Source organism: Lissotriton helveticus, chromosome 9 (genome assembly GCF_964261635.1).
Source record: "Lissotriton helveticus chromosome 9, aLisHel1.1, whole genome shotgun sequence".
In the NCBI taxonomy this organism is placed as follows: domain Eukaryota; kingdom Metazoa; phylum Chordata; class Amphibia; order Caudata; family Salamandridae; genus Lissotriton; species Lissotriton helveticus.
In genome coordinates, this window is record NC_136070.1 from 1,221,570,149 (window position 1) to 1,221,589,003 (window position 18,855).

Consider the following 18,855-nt stretch of genomic DNA (forward strand, 5'->3'; position numbering starts at 1 on the left):
CTCTACAGACTTCACAGGTTCTTACCACAGAGTAACCTTTACGCAATTCAGAGACACATGTAAGCATATGTTCCACAATCTTGGCTGCGGCTAATACATCCCCCCCACTGTTGGATCAACTTTCAGCCATAACTCTTCTCTAATCCAGTCCCTCTTACAGTATGAAAGAAATTTGTCCCAGATACGTTCCTCCACCAAGGCTCCAAACTTGCATGTACATGCTAGTTTCCTTAATAAGTTACAAATTCCTCTACAGTCTCATCTTTCGGCACAGGTTTCCCAAAATGGTTTAGGTTTAAAATAGTGCTCATTCGTGGCAAATAATGGTTATCCAATTTCTTAATAACAACTTCCAAGTCATTCAAACCATGTGCTTCTTCTTGACTGAGTTTTGTTACATTTTCCAAAACATCGTGGCCTTTTGCTCCTAAAGTATGCCACAAAAGTGCTAATTTATGGTCCATGCTCACACTAGTGCCACTAACTCCTGCATAGTTATGGAACCCCTTCTTCCACTTAGCCTACATCATAAGAGGCTCACCAGGCCCATTCAGTAAAAACAATGGTGGTGTCATGTTCTGCATGGTTTACAGAACACAATAAGGAGAATACTGTAAGAATGTCAACATGTTACTCTTAATATTTGATGAAAGAACTGTGAACATGTGAAAGAACTGGGAATAACACTTTCACAAAATAGTTGAACACACAGTGAATCTAAATTGACACTGCAGTACCAGAAATAGTTAACAATGTCGGCCAAAATAGACCTCATAAATGTAATGCCAATATACTTTTTTGCAAGCTGAAGAGATAATTTTGCTGCTCCTCATAAGAAACGCCTGCCCCAAAATAAAATGGCTGCCAAGCTGTCATCCTGGAAACGCCCGACGTATACATTTGGGAGTGATGAACTCCCCGAACACACAAAATGGCACCTGTACAGGCGCATTCATTGAAGCCACGAATCGTTTTTAGGGCATCACGCAGAGATGCACTGCAGCACAGTGATACCACCATCAGTTTCGGAAAAAAATGTCATTGTGCATGGGTACTTGGTTTCACAACATAGCTGCTATAAATATGCTTCTTCCTAATGGTCGTATTCAGATGAGAGCCGCCAAGGCACTTCTGCCCATTTTCACCCACTGACTCCAGTCTGCTGACAGCAACAGCAATAAAAACAGTCTTGCTGTGTTGGTGCAGTTACCCACTTGCCGCCAGTGAAATGAAGTACACTTGAGACAGATAAACAAGGTAAGAAAAGAGCTCAAAGATTTTATCACTGCTCCATCTACAGCTCCAGGTTAACTACTCACTCGTTTCAAAACCCTTCCAGTACTGAGAACCTACAACATTGCCATGCTCACAATATGAGAGCACCCTTTATACAGATAGATTCTGCTCAGTTTCTGTACACATATTATGAACTTTATCAGTGTAGCATCAAGCAAGTTTTGCTTGACAACACACCAGTATTCACTTTGTCTACTTGGACTCAGTCCCCTTCATTCCTAGCTTAACATTCTATCTTCCCATTGTTCAAAATGTAAGCTGATGCTGTTGGACTGCGTTAACTTTTAAAGTTTTGAATGTTGTAAATGCCATTTTGTGAATACTGAAAGTTGTCTCAGGTTACCTTTATGAATCAGGCCCACAGTGTAAACTATATTTTCGTTCATGATTAATTTATAAGTAGACCAAAAGTTTTGGTCTCTGTTAAACCTAAGACCAGAACTTACGTCTAACTGAGACAGAAGTCTAACTTTACTATTAGTAAATGGCCTTTGTGAAGATCAAAAGTCTTAAAAGTTGAATTTCGTCTCAGTTTACCGTAGTGAATTGGGCCCTATAATTTTATGGTAAACCAGATAATTGGCCTTGGTGCTTATTTTATTACATGTTTTGTTACTACTGGTTCAATGTTTTTGGCTCATATTAAAATTGGCTACATATTTGGTTTACATTTCAATGCAAACAATAAAATGTAAATCAATGTATAGTAGATGGTAATGTTCATGGTACCTTCATTGTGCGTTGAGAGAATATAGTTGGAGAGGAATAGTTGATATTAAGACAGATCAGAGCTCAGAGGGTTAAGGTGCCTGCTGGAGTATTACATGACACCGGTGATGTGGAGTTATCTCGCATATACTGAAAGACCTCATTGGGCTAAAGTGTCTGCTGCAGCATCATACAATATGGTTGGGGTAGAGTAGCTTGCTGTTATCAGTTTGCACAGATACAAGGTGGGCTACTGTGGCTACTCCATGCTGCTTAATTAAATTCATTCAAGTTGACTAATGCATGATTTATTAGAGTTTGGTGAACGGGTTACTTTGTCACAACTGTTTTGACAAACCCATCCTCATTATTGGTGCTTTATATCCAATCCCAGTTATGATATAGCCTTATACCCCACTGCCGAGGGCTATACATGTTGTTAAAGGCCCTGAACCCAAGTTATAGGCCCAAGCCGAGGGATAGGGCCTTTAACAACTGGCATAGCCCAGGGCAGAAGGGCTATAACAACATTCCACCCACTAAAGGTAGAATGTTCTAAAAAGTGAAAAACATGAAAACACACATTGGAATGTTGTAGCTCCAGGCTTTTACCATTGTCTCCAATGGCGCTCTGAACATTCCTGTGTTCTAATAAGGTGGACAGGATACCTGCCACGTATGTGATGGAGTAACCCATCCAGCAACTCTAAATCAAGCCCTTATTCATCTATTCCTCTGAAGGCAATAACATCAAAAATTGATGGCAGCCCTGGTATCCAGAGTGACATGAAGTGCAAGAGTTGGGTTGAAGCTTTTTACAGTAATGGTGTGATAATGTTGGTGGTATAGTGGGCATGTTATGTCCTAGCTCTTACAACTTTATTTTGAAGGGTAGATTTGGGTCTCTACTGAAACGTGCATAGTGGTGGCGAGACTTGAACTTTGAAAACAAACATGGAATTGGTTGTAATTTACATATTGTGGTGTATAAAAAGTGTGGAACCTGACAGTGTTTAACAGAGTGTACCATTTGAAACATTGACAATGGAGGTAAACCAGAAACAGATTTGAAAATGGTGCATAGTATATTCCAAGGCAATGAGGACACTAGAGCAGCTATGTGCATCTTTAATACCAGGACAAAATGGAAACTGTTTTGCAGCAGTATCTGTGACCTGCTGGCTGGCTGAGACCCGATGCTGTAAGTTTTTTTATAATATGTTATTTTTGCTGGTTCAAGTTCTTACAACATCATTCCACGTACACTGTGAAATAATTGTGTTGTTTATTTTTTGGGTCAATTAATCAATATAGGAATAGAGAGGGGCATGATATCCTCTTATAGTGTTCAATATCCTGCATTAGATTAGTATTGAATATCCTGTAGTAGAAATAGTTGCCTACTACTGCACAGCCTGTCTTTGCTACTAGGAACACAATGTTCATACATGCACACACACTAACTATGTGTGTTTGGGGTTCTGAAGTAGGCTCTGAACAATTGCACTGGTTCTCATCAGAACTGCCAGCAAAACGATTAACCTCTAGACAAAATATTTGCTTTAAACTCAAGATTTCCCACATACAGCATAAGTTAGAGCTGAAAGGGCTTCCATTAAAGCCCAAGGCTACCTCGCTCTGCCACTGTACTCATGTACAGCCCATTGTGTGCTCGCTGTTTTAGAAGACCCTTATTTGTGTTTGAGGCTCTGAAATCCATTTCTCTATAAAAGTAATACTTAAGTGTACTATTTTACCAATTATTTTGTTGAAAGGCCATAAGATATAATTAATATACACACTGTTTATCTACATCAAGATGTACAATCTATAAGTAGATAGTACACCTTACTGTGATGTATCAAAAAACTCAGTAATAATTTTAGAACTACCATTTCTAGAAACCTCACAAATGTAAATAATCAAGTATAATATGGGGGATCAGGTATACCAGATGCACCCTTCAGCACATCCTAACTCACTTTCTTGAGCATGCAGGAATCAATAACCAATCCCACCAGAGACCAAACTTGGCTCCATTGCTCGACTGAAACCATCTTAGTCTGCATCCTTAGAACTAACAGGAAATAGAATAGATTTACCATTGTCTGAGGACATATGCTAATATCCAAATACATCATTCCTTTCTTTCAACAACCACAAAAATCTAACATTTAATAAACATTGGCTTGTTAAATAAATACAAAACATACAAATATTTTGGCATGATAATACCTGTTTATGTTTCTTAACAGATTTAATACTTTCCTTTTGCACTCTATATCAGATCACCAGCTCGAATTATGCCCTTTGAGGTTCACGTATCACTGACAAATTTCTGTGACCTATGGGTTTAAAGAAAAACTGCTCTGAAACCAACTCTGACAATCAAAGCATTGATGGGCATGGATCCTCAACCTGCTACCTATAGAATAATCTCCTAATGTAAAGATATATTGCATGGAAAATTTAACCTACAGCCTAAAGTGGGGATTCCTTCATGTAAGTGTACTGAAAAAAGCTACTTCTGCGTCATTCATAAATGTAAGTCTTCAGCAATAATCTTGTAAAGCTTAACAACAACGCGAAGAAATAAAGACTATTTTTATATTTTAATTAATATGCCTTTCCAACTGATTCAATGGTCCTGGCATCTGAAATTCACATCTACCAAACGAATGAACAGTTCAAACACATATTTACACCCCACAAATGTTAGCACGTATACATGGGTCGGTCTACTCTTCCTGATTATTTTTTAAGTAGGGATACATGCAGGATTGAGTTAAAAGAAGGTTTATTAAGTACAGGAGATCAACCCCTGAAGACTCCTCTTCGGGCAACAGCAGTTCCAGTTCTGCTTACCTTCCAATACAATTGGAAGGTTAAGCATCACTAAGATACCGATATACATGTTCCTAGGATACAACACATCTCCATTACTAATACAATAGTAAACAATACCAAAAAAAAACAAAAAACAGATCATTTGCATAAATAATAGTTGTGCAGATAGGCCTACAGATCCTATAGATACTGGGAATAATAATTAATCATTTGCATAAATAATCGTTGTGCCGGATTGATCATTTGCATAAATAATCATTGTGCCAGATAGGCCTCCTCCTCACATGCCCTAGATAATCTATTTTTCAACACCAAACTTGCATTTATGCATACCTACGGTCAGACCAGCTTGTTCCAACTTGCTCACAATAACATCTAAGAACTTATCATGTTCCTCACGGTTGGAAACCCACACGAGAACATCTTGAAAAACCATGACTTTGGATAACCCATTGAGAATTTTGCACATTAATCTCTGAAATATTGCGGAAGCGGATGCCAGTCCAAAAGGCATTCACACAAAACGAAAAGCACCTTCTGGAGTGATAAAAGAGATAAGATGCTTTTTTGGAGAGGGGTTGGCCTAACGGCTAAGGCGCTCGACCTCGGACCTGGGGAACTCGGTTCGAGTCTCGGTAACGACGCCAAAAACCCCCTGTGATTCTGGGCAAATCACTTAATCTCCCCGTGCCTAAAATGAAACGTGTCCTCATGTAACGTAACTGGTGCTATGTAAAGCGCTCTGATAACTGATTCGGTTCGGTTCTAGTTCGCGCTATATAAAACTCTGCAAAAAAAAAAAAAAAAAAGGAAGGATGAAAACTAATTTGATGGTAAGCACTGGATAAATCAATTGAGGAGAAAAATTTAGCATCAATCACTGAGGAAACCATTTCATTGATGGGAGGAAGTGGAAAACGGTCACTAAGACGTTTCGGTTGAGGTCTCCCAAGTCTATACACATGCGCAAATTTCTGTCCAAATTGCGCGCCAAAACAATGGGACTTAGCCATTCTGAAGATTCGATTGGTTCAATTACCTGTGCTTCACAAAGTCTTTGAAGTTCTTCTTTTACCTGTTCCTTAAGAGCAAAAGGTACATTTCTAGCTGTATGTACACACAGTACATAATTAGTCTTTAATAAGATTCGATGTTCGAATTTGTTCAAACAACCAAGTTCTTGTCTGAAAAGTTGAGGAAACTTGACATTCCACTTGATTTTTTCATCATTTTCAGTTACTAAAACCTGTTGTGGGGTGGTTGGGGTCTAACACTATTCCCAACGTTTTCTGCTCACACCAGCCAAGTAATGATCTTCCCTTTTCGACTACATAGACCTTGCATGTGACTTCTTTGGCTTTATGCGACAATTTACACATGAAATAACCCAACAGTAGTAACTTAACGCCACAATAACCTACCGGATGTACAGCAGGGGTACTCAAATCATATTTGCCAATTCTTTCCCAGATATCTTTGTTGATTATAGTATAGGGTGAACATGAATCAGTCCAAACAGCGAACCTTAGCACCATTTAACCCTAATGTGAATTTAGGAGGCTTATAACTCTCCTGAATCTCATTGATAGAATCAACACCAATCACTAAAATGTCTACTTCATCAGATGAGCGGTCATCATAGTGTTCAGTACCAGCATGAACGGATGATTTCCAACAGTTGGGAGTACTGGACGTACACATTCGTGCAGAATTACCTATTTTCTTGCAATTTTGACAATTTTCTTTAAGTGCAAAACATTTTTCATAATCGTCAGAATGTCTGGTACTGCCACATCTGAAACACATACGACTATATTTGGAATAGCTTTTCCCACTTTTAGCACTTTTTTTTAACACTACTTTTCTCTATAGCACATACCCTGGTGGAATCATCTTTACTGTTCTTAACTGAATTCTGGTCTGACTTTAACTCTTTGACATACCTAGAAGTGTTTACTATGCGTCTGGAAATTTCTATCATTCTGTGTAAGGAAGGATCCTTTAACTGCTTTGGACCGGAAGAATAGTGGGTACCCCTTGGGGAGGTAAAGGCCTCTGAGGAGCATTTGCACCTGGAAAACACCTGTAATAGTCGTCAATCATATGACGCACATCAGATACCAGAGACACTGGAACGTTCATTGATTGTTCCCTAAACTGATGACGCTTCTTCTCCCTATCATCATAGGGGTAACGTTCATGGAAGGCATCCGGCCTCTGCATGACAGACGTGTCTCTTTCCGCAAAAGAAAATTTCCCTGCCAGGTAAGAAGATGGATCATTGTCCTCATCAGAATCTTGGTAATTGACCCTTAACTGCAATGGACTGTATGCAGGGCCAACCACACTTTCATTCTCTGATTCTTGGAAGTCAGAAAGGCAAGCAGGAGGTAGAGGGGATATCTTGGAGAAATCCTGAATCTACCTGGACTGAAGGAGACTGATTTTTCCCCTCAGTCAATGTTCTCGTGCACAGATGGTGCAACCGCTGATGCGATAGTCTGTGGCACAGTCGATGGTGCGTGGACGGCCTTCGTCTGCAGAGCAGTCATCGTTGAAGTCATTGACCGGCCGGCGGTGAAATTCTCCTAGACACTGAAGGCCTCGTTGACAACATCGTTACAGAAGTCAAAGCTCCAGTTGCTACCATCGAAGCCTTGACAGTCGTTGAAGCAGTCGACGGTGCAGGTACGTCAGGCTCTCTTGCGGACAGTGGAATCTTCGATGACACCGTCTGAGGTTTCTTGTGGTGTTTTGATTCAGATTTGTCCTGATCTCTTAGAGTCCCCATGATCTGCGGAGGAACTGCCCTTTTCTTGAGGAAGAATGGGAATTTTCCTCTGGTTCAGACTACGAGTCTGAGGCAGCCTTCCTCTTCTGTAACTAGAGTAGCAGCCTAACCAGCCTACCTGTGAGGGTTTTAGCTTAACAAGTGCGGCACTACTTGCAGTCCCGGGGATTGTGGTCAGGGTAGAGGCAATATAGGCACTGTTCAGGTCTTACAGGGCCTAAACAGACCTTTTTTAGGCTCTGGCACCTCAACCTTGAGAGTAGCAAAAGCAGAGACTGAAGGTCAAAAGTTGAAGAAGAAATACTGTAACTGAGCAGAGCTCAGTGAGACTCCCCATCACCCAATGTGCTGTAAGAAATCTGAGTTATGGTGACTCTGTAGGGAAGGAAACGGAGGTGTCTGCTGTTATTGGCTGAAATTTGGATGTTATAAAATGAGGCTGCAAAGTTACATAAGTGATTTTTCTGTTCTATAGGTTTCTATGGTGATGTTTTATTACTTCTATTTCTTCTGTTACCATGGGATTCACACCATGACGACGGGGAAGATTCAAGCATGTGAATCTATAAACGATACAATAGTGGGGAAGCACAGTGTGCTTGGGGGTGACATGGATGAGGGCAGAGAAGCATACAATGCATCCTGCTGGATAAAACATACTCTCATGGAGTGCTTCAGGAAAAAAAACCTGTAAAGCCAGCACTCGTGGAAGAAACAAAGAAGTCAGAGGCCATGGGAGGGATAAAGAACTGCTGGAGGGGCGAAAACAAATAGAGCCAGCAAATAGAATGAAAGTAACTATGGGTGACAAAACAAAATGCCAATGGTAAGTGATGGGCAGTAAACATTCCTAGGTCAGCTTTCGGAATGTCCCCAATATGTCTTTGCACCCAGACCGCTGTGCTGTCTGGTAGGCTTTGCCCTAAACATTACTGGGTTAGGCCTGCAATGTAATGCTTTTCAGTTATAAGGGAAGATGGTGTAGATACGTTGCATGAGAGATTGCCATCTCATCAGTATTTCATCTACTCCCAACATGAAAGGCATATTTCAACGTACCCCTCTATCATTTAGCCAGGCAAGTGTCTTTCACAGGAAGATGAACGATATTTTCAGAGGAGAAAAAAAATTGCTCTTTTTCCAAGAAGATATTTTGGTTTATCGTAGAATGGAGAAGAAACACAATGATATCCTACTGAGGGTACAGTTTATTTGAAAGACGCTCTATTGACCCTCAGGAAAGAGTAATGCATGTTTTTAACCAGGGAGATCGAGTATCTAGGCTATACCATTTCGGAAGAGGGGGTGAACCTAAAGAGGATCTGGTGAGAGACATGAGACAAACTGAGGAGGTTTATGGGTCTTATTGAGTACTATTCAAAATTAGTAAGTAATTTGGCACATACAACCGAGGAGCTGAGTTTGACTTTGATGGATGGATTAAATACCATAGCCATTGTGGAGTGCTTTACTGCCACCAATAGGTTCTGGAAGTAGGAATGCTGGAGGTGCTGCAATAATCATGCTGGAATTCAATAGGTGAATGAACTATAGAGATACTGTGAAATTTCGTTTTTATCTAATTACTTATGCTGCACATTCAAATGGAGTGCCTAATGTCAGGCTATGTATTCTGACAAACTGACTGCTTATTCTTTTAACATACCGGTTGGGGTTTACTTTTCTTTCTCTGACTGCAAAATTAATTAAAGGATTTTGTCGAATGAACTCTGTTAAGTATGTATTCTGAGAGTGCAAAGTAAAGACGGTTGAATGTCTATTTTTTTTTTAACACTCCCAAAAATTTAAATACCTCCAAATGAACTGTGCAAATATCAGAAAATAATAGCAATCAAGAAGGCACAAATGAGGCACATTTTGTAATTCTGAAGTGTGAAGGAAACAAAGATTTTATTAGCATCGAAAAAATGTAAGGCACTTGGCAATGTGCAAATGATTAACACTTTGCTAAAATCCCATATATTATGTATCATTAGTTTTAACAGTAAAACTGGATGTCTGTGCACATTTCTTGGTGAAATAAATTGAAAATGTGCTGTATGTAAATAAACACTACCAAAGCATGACTTAGTAAGATATTATGTGGCAGAGTGTTCCAAAATGCACCATAGGAAACATACTACACTCTATCACTCTCTTTGTGAATGAGCTTGACTCATTTGCTACACTTGTTCTTGCATGACGCTTGGATTTTTCACAATCCCTCTGACTTTAGTGATAAATTATTAATGGCAGCACCTCCACTCTGAAAATTGCGCCAGCACCACTGCTCCCACCATGGTAACGATACTCCGTCAGCCAAATTTACAGGTGACCTCCAGCACAGCAGACATCTCTGGAACTGCGTTCCTGTAAAGGCTTTGAAAGTTTGACGGATGGCTCCGTCAACCAAAATTCAAAAACAAAAAAACAAATGCAAGATGTTGTTTAGAAAAAAGAAAAACAAAGACCCCCTTCGCAATGGAAATTTTCCCCCACGGTGTGGAGATCATTTTTCAGTTTTCACTGCTTCTTAACCACTTGGTTTTACCTGGCAGTGACAGACTGTTTGCCCACTCTAAATAGGGAAGGTGAGAAAAGGGCCAAACCTATAAGAAAGGCCCTTACCTCATCTGGCCATCAGAGGTTTATGTAAGTTGCGAGGATGGAATACTCATACGGATGTTCCGCCCGATGCTAAATGAGGTGGGCGGAACTTAGCTTTGCTGGAGAGGTTACTCCATTGCCGTTGTGATGGACTCCGCTCTCTGCCAAAGTCTAAATCAAGCCCTGAGTCATTGAAGGAACTTTTGACAATGAGAAAATTATTCAGATGTCGGAGAGACTATCTAAGAATTTAAAGAAAATAAAGGGTGAAATTTATTTTGCCAAAAATATGGATGCCTTTTGGTGTAAGAGCTTTATCACTGATACCACTGCAAACTGGCTTGATGTGATAGTTTCATAAATACAAAGTGGAAATGAAAGAATAGTGACACCTGCTTTTAGGACACTGAACGGAACTTAAAGGAACTGCAGTGGAATATTTTTTTAAATTTATACTATGAACAATTATTGAAAGTAGCGCAATCAGGATGAACAGTCAAAGGTTCTTCAAGGTTAGCACGATTTGCTGAAAAACTACAAGAATTACAATATGAAATTGGGTATATTGCCTGGCGGTGTAATAAGCAAGCTGACTGGTCATCACATTTATCACTGAAGTAAGAAGGTTTGTATCTAAGGTCAGGATAGCGTGGTTTTCTGGAATGATTAGTAGTGAGTATTGAAAATATTATGAGGGGATAAAGTCAGGAGGAGTGGGAAGAAGCAAAGAGAAATGAAAATGTACACTGGTAAGTAAACCAACTGATAAAATTTGGATTGGAAATAGAAAGGGGTATGAAACCAGGATTGACAATATAGGGGAAGGTGAGTAATGAGTTGTTTTTGGGAAGTGATGGATATCTTCTGATGAGGAGAGAAACCTGTACCACCGTGGGGTGTGCGTTCTGGATTCATTCATTTGGTGCATAAAAGTCACTTAAAAGAAAGAGGTTAATGGTCATGTTTACATGAGGAGGTTAATAACGGGGAAGAGAATGGTGTCATAGGTAAAAAGTGATAAGAGGCTTAAAGTAGGGAGGGGAAAACGAAGTTGAATATAATGCTCAGAAAAGAACAAGATATTTATTCATTTTATTGGACAAGAGGTCCAAGGGATGAGAGGTTAGCTTTAGTACTGTGAACACTGTTAGAAGTCTTTTTGTAATAGCTGCAAGTAGACTCTTGTGGGATATTCCTAAAGATTCCATCAATGCACGGAGTGCAATTTTATGAGAGAATGGTGTCCAGAGTACTAATTAAAAGAAAAATGGTTTACCACTAGCATCACATGAGATGCAGTAATTTGAGAGGATGTGTTGTGAAACGTGTGTAGTTTTTTAAAATCCCACATTAAAATGAGATTGTAGAAAAAGTCAACAGATTGCTAAATGGCGCAATTGAAAGGACAGGCAGATAGAGTGAGGCAACTTGTAAAGGAAGAAGTGGAAGAAATGTTGTGAGCTTGGGTGCAAAAGACAGATTGGATCAAGAAGTAATGATATCTCTGAACGTATCGAAGTGAAAAACATCAGAGAAATATATATTGTTTTGGTCAGTGTGCTAAGGTGGAGCAGGAGGGATGCTTTATTTCAGAGAGGACAGAATGGTAATAGTGGAAAAGAAAGGTTTTGGAGATGGGTTCAGGACTGCAGGGGGATTGCTGGTGGATGACAGTGAGAGGTCAGCCAACAGGTGTGACCTGCAAATAACGAGAAATGGAAAGATGTGTGGCACTGGCAAGAAGTAGATCAGTGGAAATGGTTCAGAGCAGAGGTATGTAGTGGGTACTACGTAAAACATTACTACCAGGTTATATTATATGTTAGCTTACATTCTTAGATTTGTTTTTTTGACAGTTCTGTTATCAGAGACACACTGAAGGTATCATGAATTTGTTTGTTGACTGACACTGTTATATAGTGTTTTATCCTTTTTTCTTAAAAAATGGAACTGTGGCATAATTCTGCTTTGCCCTGGTATGAAAGTACCTTGTGTGTTACACCAAGGCAGGCACAGGGGTCATCTCGAATATGTAAACTTCATAATAAACCTGTTTTAACTTCAGTCACTGTGGTGCCTTTACATAGTGTGTATCAAAAAACCCTCCCACCAAACAAAGTACTTGTTGATATGGCCCTTGTAAATGGATTATTTCCACTGATTAGCGATCATTTTCACCTACATGCAGTGGTATCCAAGTAAAAGATCATGTACACTAAACAAAATGAGAAGCGCCCAATGCTAAGCTGAGATGCAACAAGAAAGCAGATCTTCTGATCCTTTGGATATTGCACAACCACTTATACCTCCAACAATCCTAACTATGGCAAAACAATATCTGTCTTTGGGAACACATTCCTTCAATTGAAAAGAACCAACAAAAGGCAAAATCATAAATGTTTCTCAAACCTTTTCAAACTAAACAATAAAAAAAAAAACAATACATTTGTCAAGGGTAACCAGTTCAGAACTCTCCACAGTAGATGGCACCATGCACTGCTTACAACATTACCAAGGTCATAAAAGCAACCCGTGAGGAATTAGGATACATTTAAGCTCTTAAATTGCTTGGGCACTTGTTCTAGTACCATCCAATCAAAGAACAACCCCATAAGTAGTTCTTAACGGGCTGAAACAAAACAGGAACAAACAGTTTAATTTCTGTTTGTAAGAAAACAACCAAAGAAAATGGCACCAATAACTCATTGCGCAATATTCTACATGTTTGGAATATATTGGGATATAAAAATATTAATTAAATCAAAGATATAGGTTCTTGAATATTATGCCTTGCTGCCCGAGGCATTAAAGTAAGTTATAAAGCTAAATGAATAATTTTCAGCGCATCCAAAAACACCAATTGCACCGCCAATGGAATATATAAGTCAGAGTCACATCACAGTACATGCTGAACATAGCTTTATCCTTGTCAAGATTTATAATTTTGCCAGATCCAGGCAATGTGCATTTCGCCCAATTGCACAGTGGAGTTTTACAAAAGGAAAGCTCAGGAAAAGGGAAGGCTCTGGATTGAACAAGCCTAGCGATGCATGGTTCTTCATGTCTGTAAAGTGCTAATCATGGAGCACACGAAAGAAACGTATGCAGATCGTTCTGATCTAACAATATGAAAGCTAAAGCATGGTTACAGTAGTTAATCCTTATCAGAAGAACTTTAGTTCCCATATGCATACATATTGTTCACCTGCTATTTGACCCTATAACAAAATCATCTCATTTACCCTTAGGCTTTGAAATCCCTAGAACGGATAATCTACGTCGGATAAAATAGTTATTTATCATAAATAGTTCAGCAGAAAAGTATGGTGAACTAAAAATTGCATGGTAGCTACCAGTAAGCGTATATTTATTCCAAATTTGAACATATTGTGTCCCTTCTTAAGAGTATGTGCAGGTGTAACAGAGGAAGTAGAGGGATCGGGGGGGGAGAAATAGATAAGCAGAAAGAAAGAGAGGGGGTGAAAGAGGGGGTACCAGAGAGAGATAGACTTGTCATGGATCATTTCAAATAGCAGGCCAAAATGAACACACACTTTAGTAAATATAGCGAATACATACCTTAAATGTAACATGTGTATCTGTGAGTAAAGGGCCCTCTACTTCTATGATGGGCGTAACTTGATCTCGACTAATAACTTGGATGTTACCTCCTCCTGCAGCATCGGTATCATCAGCCACATTCTGACCTGCTGTTCCATCCGCAGTGCTAAGTGCTTTTGCAAGAGTATCAAATGCCCTACAGATTAAAGTGCATTTTGGAAATGTTACACAGATATCAAGTGGTTGTCTAGTGCCCAATCCTTCAATAGGTTTTTGCATGCAGAGATAATACACAAAAACACAGATACATATACAATTGTACAAACTATTTACAAACTTAGGTTCTCAGACAAACTTTAAAAGCTTTGTTTAGAGAAGATAAGAAAATTATGTAGATTTTGAAAGGTATCTTGATTATTGGAAACATCTCTAATACTTCTAAACAAATGCAGATATGCTTCCATTTTACAGATCAATATCTTAATTATTTTACAAATACAATTGGTATATTCCCATGATGCGAATACCATTTTCAAAGGGATCAAGGGCAGAGCATGGTCCCTATCATAACCCTGGTTCTCCGGACTAATTTACTTTAATAATATGGATCCGCATCCTAAAGTCCTACCATGGGACACTGCAATCCAGTAAAAGATCATACAATGATCATGCAATAAAATAAATTATTTCACATTACTCTTTTATATACCTCGCTAGTAAAACTTCAGAATTATTGCCAAAGAACAGAGGTTTAAGAAAAATGAATAGTACCTGTGTAACCGAAGGAGAAAAATCTAACTTTTATGAGAACACCATCACAGGCAAAAAATACTTATTAAATAATTATATTGTCGGTCATGAGTTCCTTGAAAAGAGTACCACTTTCCAGGGTGGTATTCTTTAATAGTCCCATTGATAACACATAACAATTCATATGTGAATGTTTCACACATAGATTTTTTGTCTGTTTAGTTTAAGACACACAGGTAAATTTGTTCATAAGGGAATGTTTACTACTGAATTTAACTTGTTTTTATACATGCCAGGAATTTTTGGAAGGGATTCCTGGCAGGTGTAAACCAAGTTATGATGCTGGAGAGCTCCCCTACCCGGAGTACGGAGATCTCTGCAGCTAAAAGTCATATTTAAGTGGTGGGAAGTGGGGGTTCCAAGGTGTGATTCTCCATGGCAGTTTTGGAACACTCACAAAAGTACTTTTGGAGGCATTCACAAACTCATCTCACTCCACTTTCCTCTGTAGAAACAGTTGTACATTTGCTGTCGCACAGGGCTAGTATTACTCTCCTTACACAATGAGAAGTGGGGAGGGCTTATCACACAGGCATGCACTGGCTCTTTAAATATGTCATCAGCATGACAACATGCCAAGGAACATGGGCAGAAATTGTGTTGTCTTTATGAGTGGATGACAGTGCATCAAAGAGGAAGTCCTGTTTATGTAGCTGGACTCCATGAAAAGTAACAGCGCTAGCAAAACCACTTGCTGGTAAGCACTAGCATCTTCAGGACAGGGAGGGACGAGCTGCATACAGATCGGGGTCATTGGGAGTTATAGGGTCTGTATCATAAGTGTCCCATGGATCAGGGTCCCCTAATGGTTCTCCTATAACCCCTTTGTGAGACCTGGAGGTGTATTATCAAGTGGATCATAATGTGGAGATGAAGTAGAAGGAGGGGAATGGTGGAGGTGGTGATGATGGAAGAGGTGGGGCGGGGGAGGGTGGTTCAGAAGGATGATGCGAAGGGCTGGTAGGTAGCCCTGTCCTTTGTCTTCTTTTTGAGAGGTGTAGGGACGTCCAATTCCTCCTCATGAATTAACTGTCTCTTCAGTGGAGGAGAGGCTATAATTTGCCCTGTTCCTTCTCGAATGTGGATTTTTCTTTGTCTAATGTCCATTTTTTCAAGTATAGGCTTGACAGGGGACTTGGAAACCGAGAACTGCTTCAAGGGTTTTGACTCGATTGATCTTGGAATCAAGGGGGTAATTGGTGACTTTTTGTATGCCACTGAAGAAGAGGGAGTCAGCTGCTGTGTCAGTCCCGAAGGCTTAGTGGAGACTGAGGAATGTGCTCGATCCGAGGCGGTCGAACCAGAGGACTTAGCCCAAGTGGAGGCTTTCAGTGCCGAGCCTGTAGGCAGGGCATCGGAAGTATCTTTTCGGATTAGACAATGGCCAGATGGTTTTGGCGGTCCAGTGACCTCTAAGAGGGGGGGGGAGGGTGAATGTTTGAAAGCCTTTTTGGGCGGAGAAGCATGGTCTGGGGCAACAGTACTCATGCGCTGCCCAAGTGGCAGTGTGTACTCCAATTCATCCTCCACATTGAAGCCGCAGAACGCTTTTTTGTCCACTTCGGCCGCAGTCTCTTCCAGGGTGTGCTCCTCACCGAAAAGGATGGGAGTATCGTTTTCGCGGTGGCGTGACATCTCCAGTCAACATGCCCTTTGATCACAATGTGTGTGTTTTTTATCTGAAAGACTTGCAGGTACCCTCACAGTGATCAGGAAGCAGGCAAAGGTTGCGCACCTGATGTTGGTCGGTGTGCGAATATTGGTTTCCATTCCACCAGAAACGCATCTTCAGTACCAACGGTGCACATGGAAGTAACCCCATGATGGGCAGCACCCAGAAGGGTGATCGGTCGCTGTCTAAACCGACAAATGTTTTCAAAGGGCGCAGTAATTCAAAAAGTGCAATAGAGATACACTCTACCGTCAAAGACAGGACCGAAGACTCGTACTGTGTGGAGTTGAATATGGAGGAGAGACACACACGTCCGCGGAGAGAAAACAATCTAACAAAGGAGTCGAGGTCCATGTGCAATATCACCAAGAGGAGGAGTCACTCTACCATGTGACTCAAAAGACTACTTCGCAGAACAAGTTGCACAACTCCAACCCCAACACTAGATGGCAGGAGTATGCAGAGCATGTGTATCTACAGCCACACATGCCATCGAACATTTTCCCACGTGCAGAAAGGAAAATGCTACTTAACAGTATGCATCTGTTCTTGGCATGAAGAGCTGTAGATTCTCACACTTAACATTAGATCGCCATCTGGTGTTGGGCTCGGATGCTTGCACATTGTTGTTGTCTTGGAAGAAGTCTTTGTAGTGACGAGATAGGTGACTCCTCCCTTGGACAATAGTGCGCATAGAACTGGAACAGATACAGGTCCCGGGGAGGCGGGTGGTGTGTGAGAATCTGCAGCTCTACATGCCAAGAACAGATGCATACTGGTAAGTAGCATTTTCCATTCTAGGCATATAAGCTGCAGATCTCACACTTAGAATAAACTATACAGCAGTATCTCCCCTAGCGGTGGTCATCTGTATCGGTTGCAGTAGTTTGAAAGGGAATTTTAAGAACAGCTTGGCCTACAGCAGCTTGCTTGCACGTCAACACAATAGTGTTTAGTGAAGGTATGTGTTGTAGACCATGTTGCTGCTTTACAGTCTTCTAGGGGAATGTTCCCTAAGAAAGCCATAGAAGCTCCTAGTTAGCGTGCGGAGTGCGCTCTAGGAGGAATTGTTAATATGCGTTTCGCTTTTTGGTAGCTTATTTGAATACATTTAACAATCCACCTTGCAATCCCAGCTTTAGCGATGGGATTTCCTTTATGCGGTGGGGAGAAAGCTACAAACAATTGTTTTGTTTTGCAAAAGGATTTGGTTCTTTCAATGTAATAAAGTAGGGCTCTTTTAACATCCAGGTTGTGTAGAACTCTCTCTGCTACGGAGTCTGGGTTTTGAAAAAATCCTGGTAACTCCACTGACTGATTAAGATGAAATGGAGAGATGACTTTAGGAAGGAATTTTGGGTCTGTTCTGAGAACCACTTTGTTACGAAGTAATTGTAAGAATGGTTCCTGTATGGTGAAAGCCTGGATCTCACTTACTACTTTCCATGTGAGGAACTGTAGTTCGCATTTGTGTAAAGTTTCAAATGGGGCCCCATGAGCCTGGTAAGAACAATATTTAGGTTCCACACAGGAGAGGGTGGTAACCTAGGAGGAATTATTCTTTTCAGGCCCTCCATAAAGGCTTTAATTGCAGGGACTCTAAACAGTGACAAAAGTGACAAGTGTCTGTTTTGTAAGTAAGCAGCGAGTGCTGATAGATGTAAATGTATGGATGAATAGGCTAGATTACATCTCTGCAAGTGCAGTAGATAGCAAATGATATTCTGGATGGAAGCATCTAGTGGATCAATATGATTATTGATGCAGTAAATGGCAAATCTTTTCCATTTTGCAGCATAGCAAGCTCTAGTAGTAGGTCGTCTGGCCTCTTTAATGATGTTCATACAGTCTGGTAGTAGGTTAAGGTAACTGAACTCTAGGACTTCAGGAGCCAGATCGCTAGATGTAGCTGATCTGGATCTGGATGTCTGATCTCTCCATGTCTCCATCTCTCCATCTCACCCGGAGCGTCCGCCTCCCACCCTTCCGCTCAAAAACCACAGAGATCATCTGCGGCATCCCACAGGGATCCTCCCTTAGCCCGACACTGTTCAACATCTACATGGCACCTCTCGCCCACGTCGCACGACAACACAACCTCAACATCATCTCCTACGCCGACGACACCCAGCTGATCATATCCCTCACCGACGACCCCCACACTGCCAAAGCCAACCTCCACAGAGGAATGAAGGCCGTCGCCGACTGGATGAAGGACAGCAGACTGAAGCTGAATTCAGACAAGACGGAGGTCCTCATCCTCGGTCCCACCCCATCAGCCTGGGACGACTCCTGGTGGCCCACATTGCTAGGCACAGCCCCGGAACCCACCGACCACGCACGCAACCTGGGGTTCATCTTCGACTCCACCCTCTCTATGAACTAACAAGTCAACGCCGTCTCCGCGACCTGCTTCAACACCATCCGAATGCTCCACAAGATCTTCAAATGGATCCCTCTCGATACGAGGAAAACCGTTACCCAGGCCCTCATCACCAGCAGACTCGACTACGGGAACGCCCTCTACTCAGGAACAACAACCAAGCTCCTGAGACGACTACAA

At 40.9% G+C, this 18,855-nt stretch overlaps 1 protein-coding gene across 4 annotated transcripts in view; it reads right to left on the reverse strand.

Moving 5' to 3' along the window:
* NR2C2 (nuclear receptor subfamily 2 group C member 2) overlaps nucleotides 1-18,855 on the reverse strand; it is a 268,072-nt gene that overhangs the window by 78,507 nt on the left and 170,710 nt on the right. For all 4 annotated transcript variants that reach the window (XR_013601140.1, XR_013601141.1, XM_078661704.1 and 1 more), the window contains exon 9: nucleotides 13,829-14,006. Coding sequence is in view for 2 of the 4 variants with exons in the window: in XM_078661704.1 (XP_078517830.1) it covers nucleotides 13,829-14,006 (178 nt within the window). In the remaining 2 variants the exon portion in view is untranslated. The remainder of the gene's footprint in view (nucleotides 1-13,828; nucleotides 14,007-18,855) is intronic.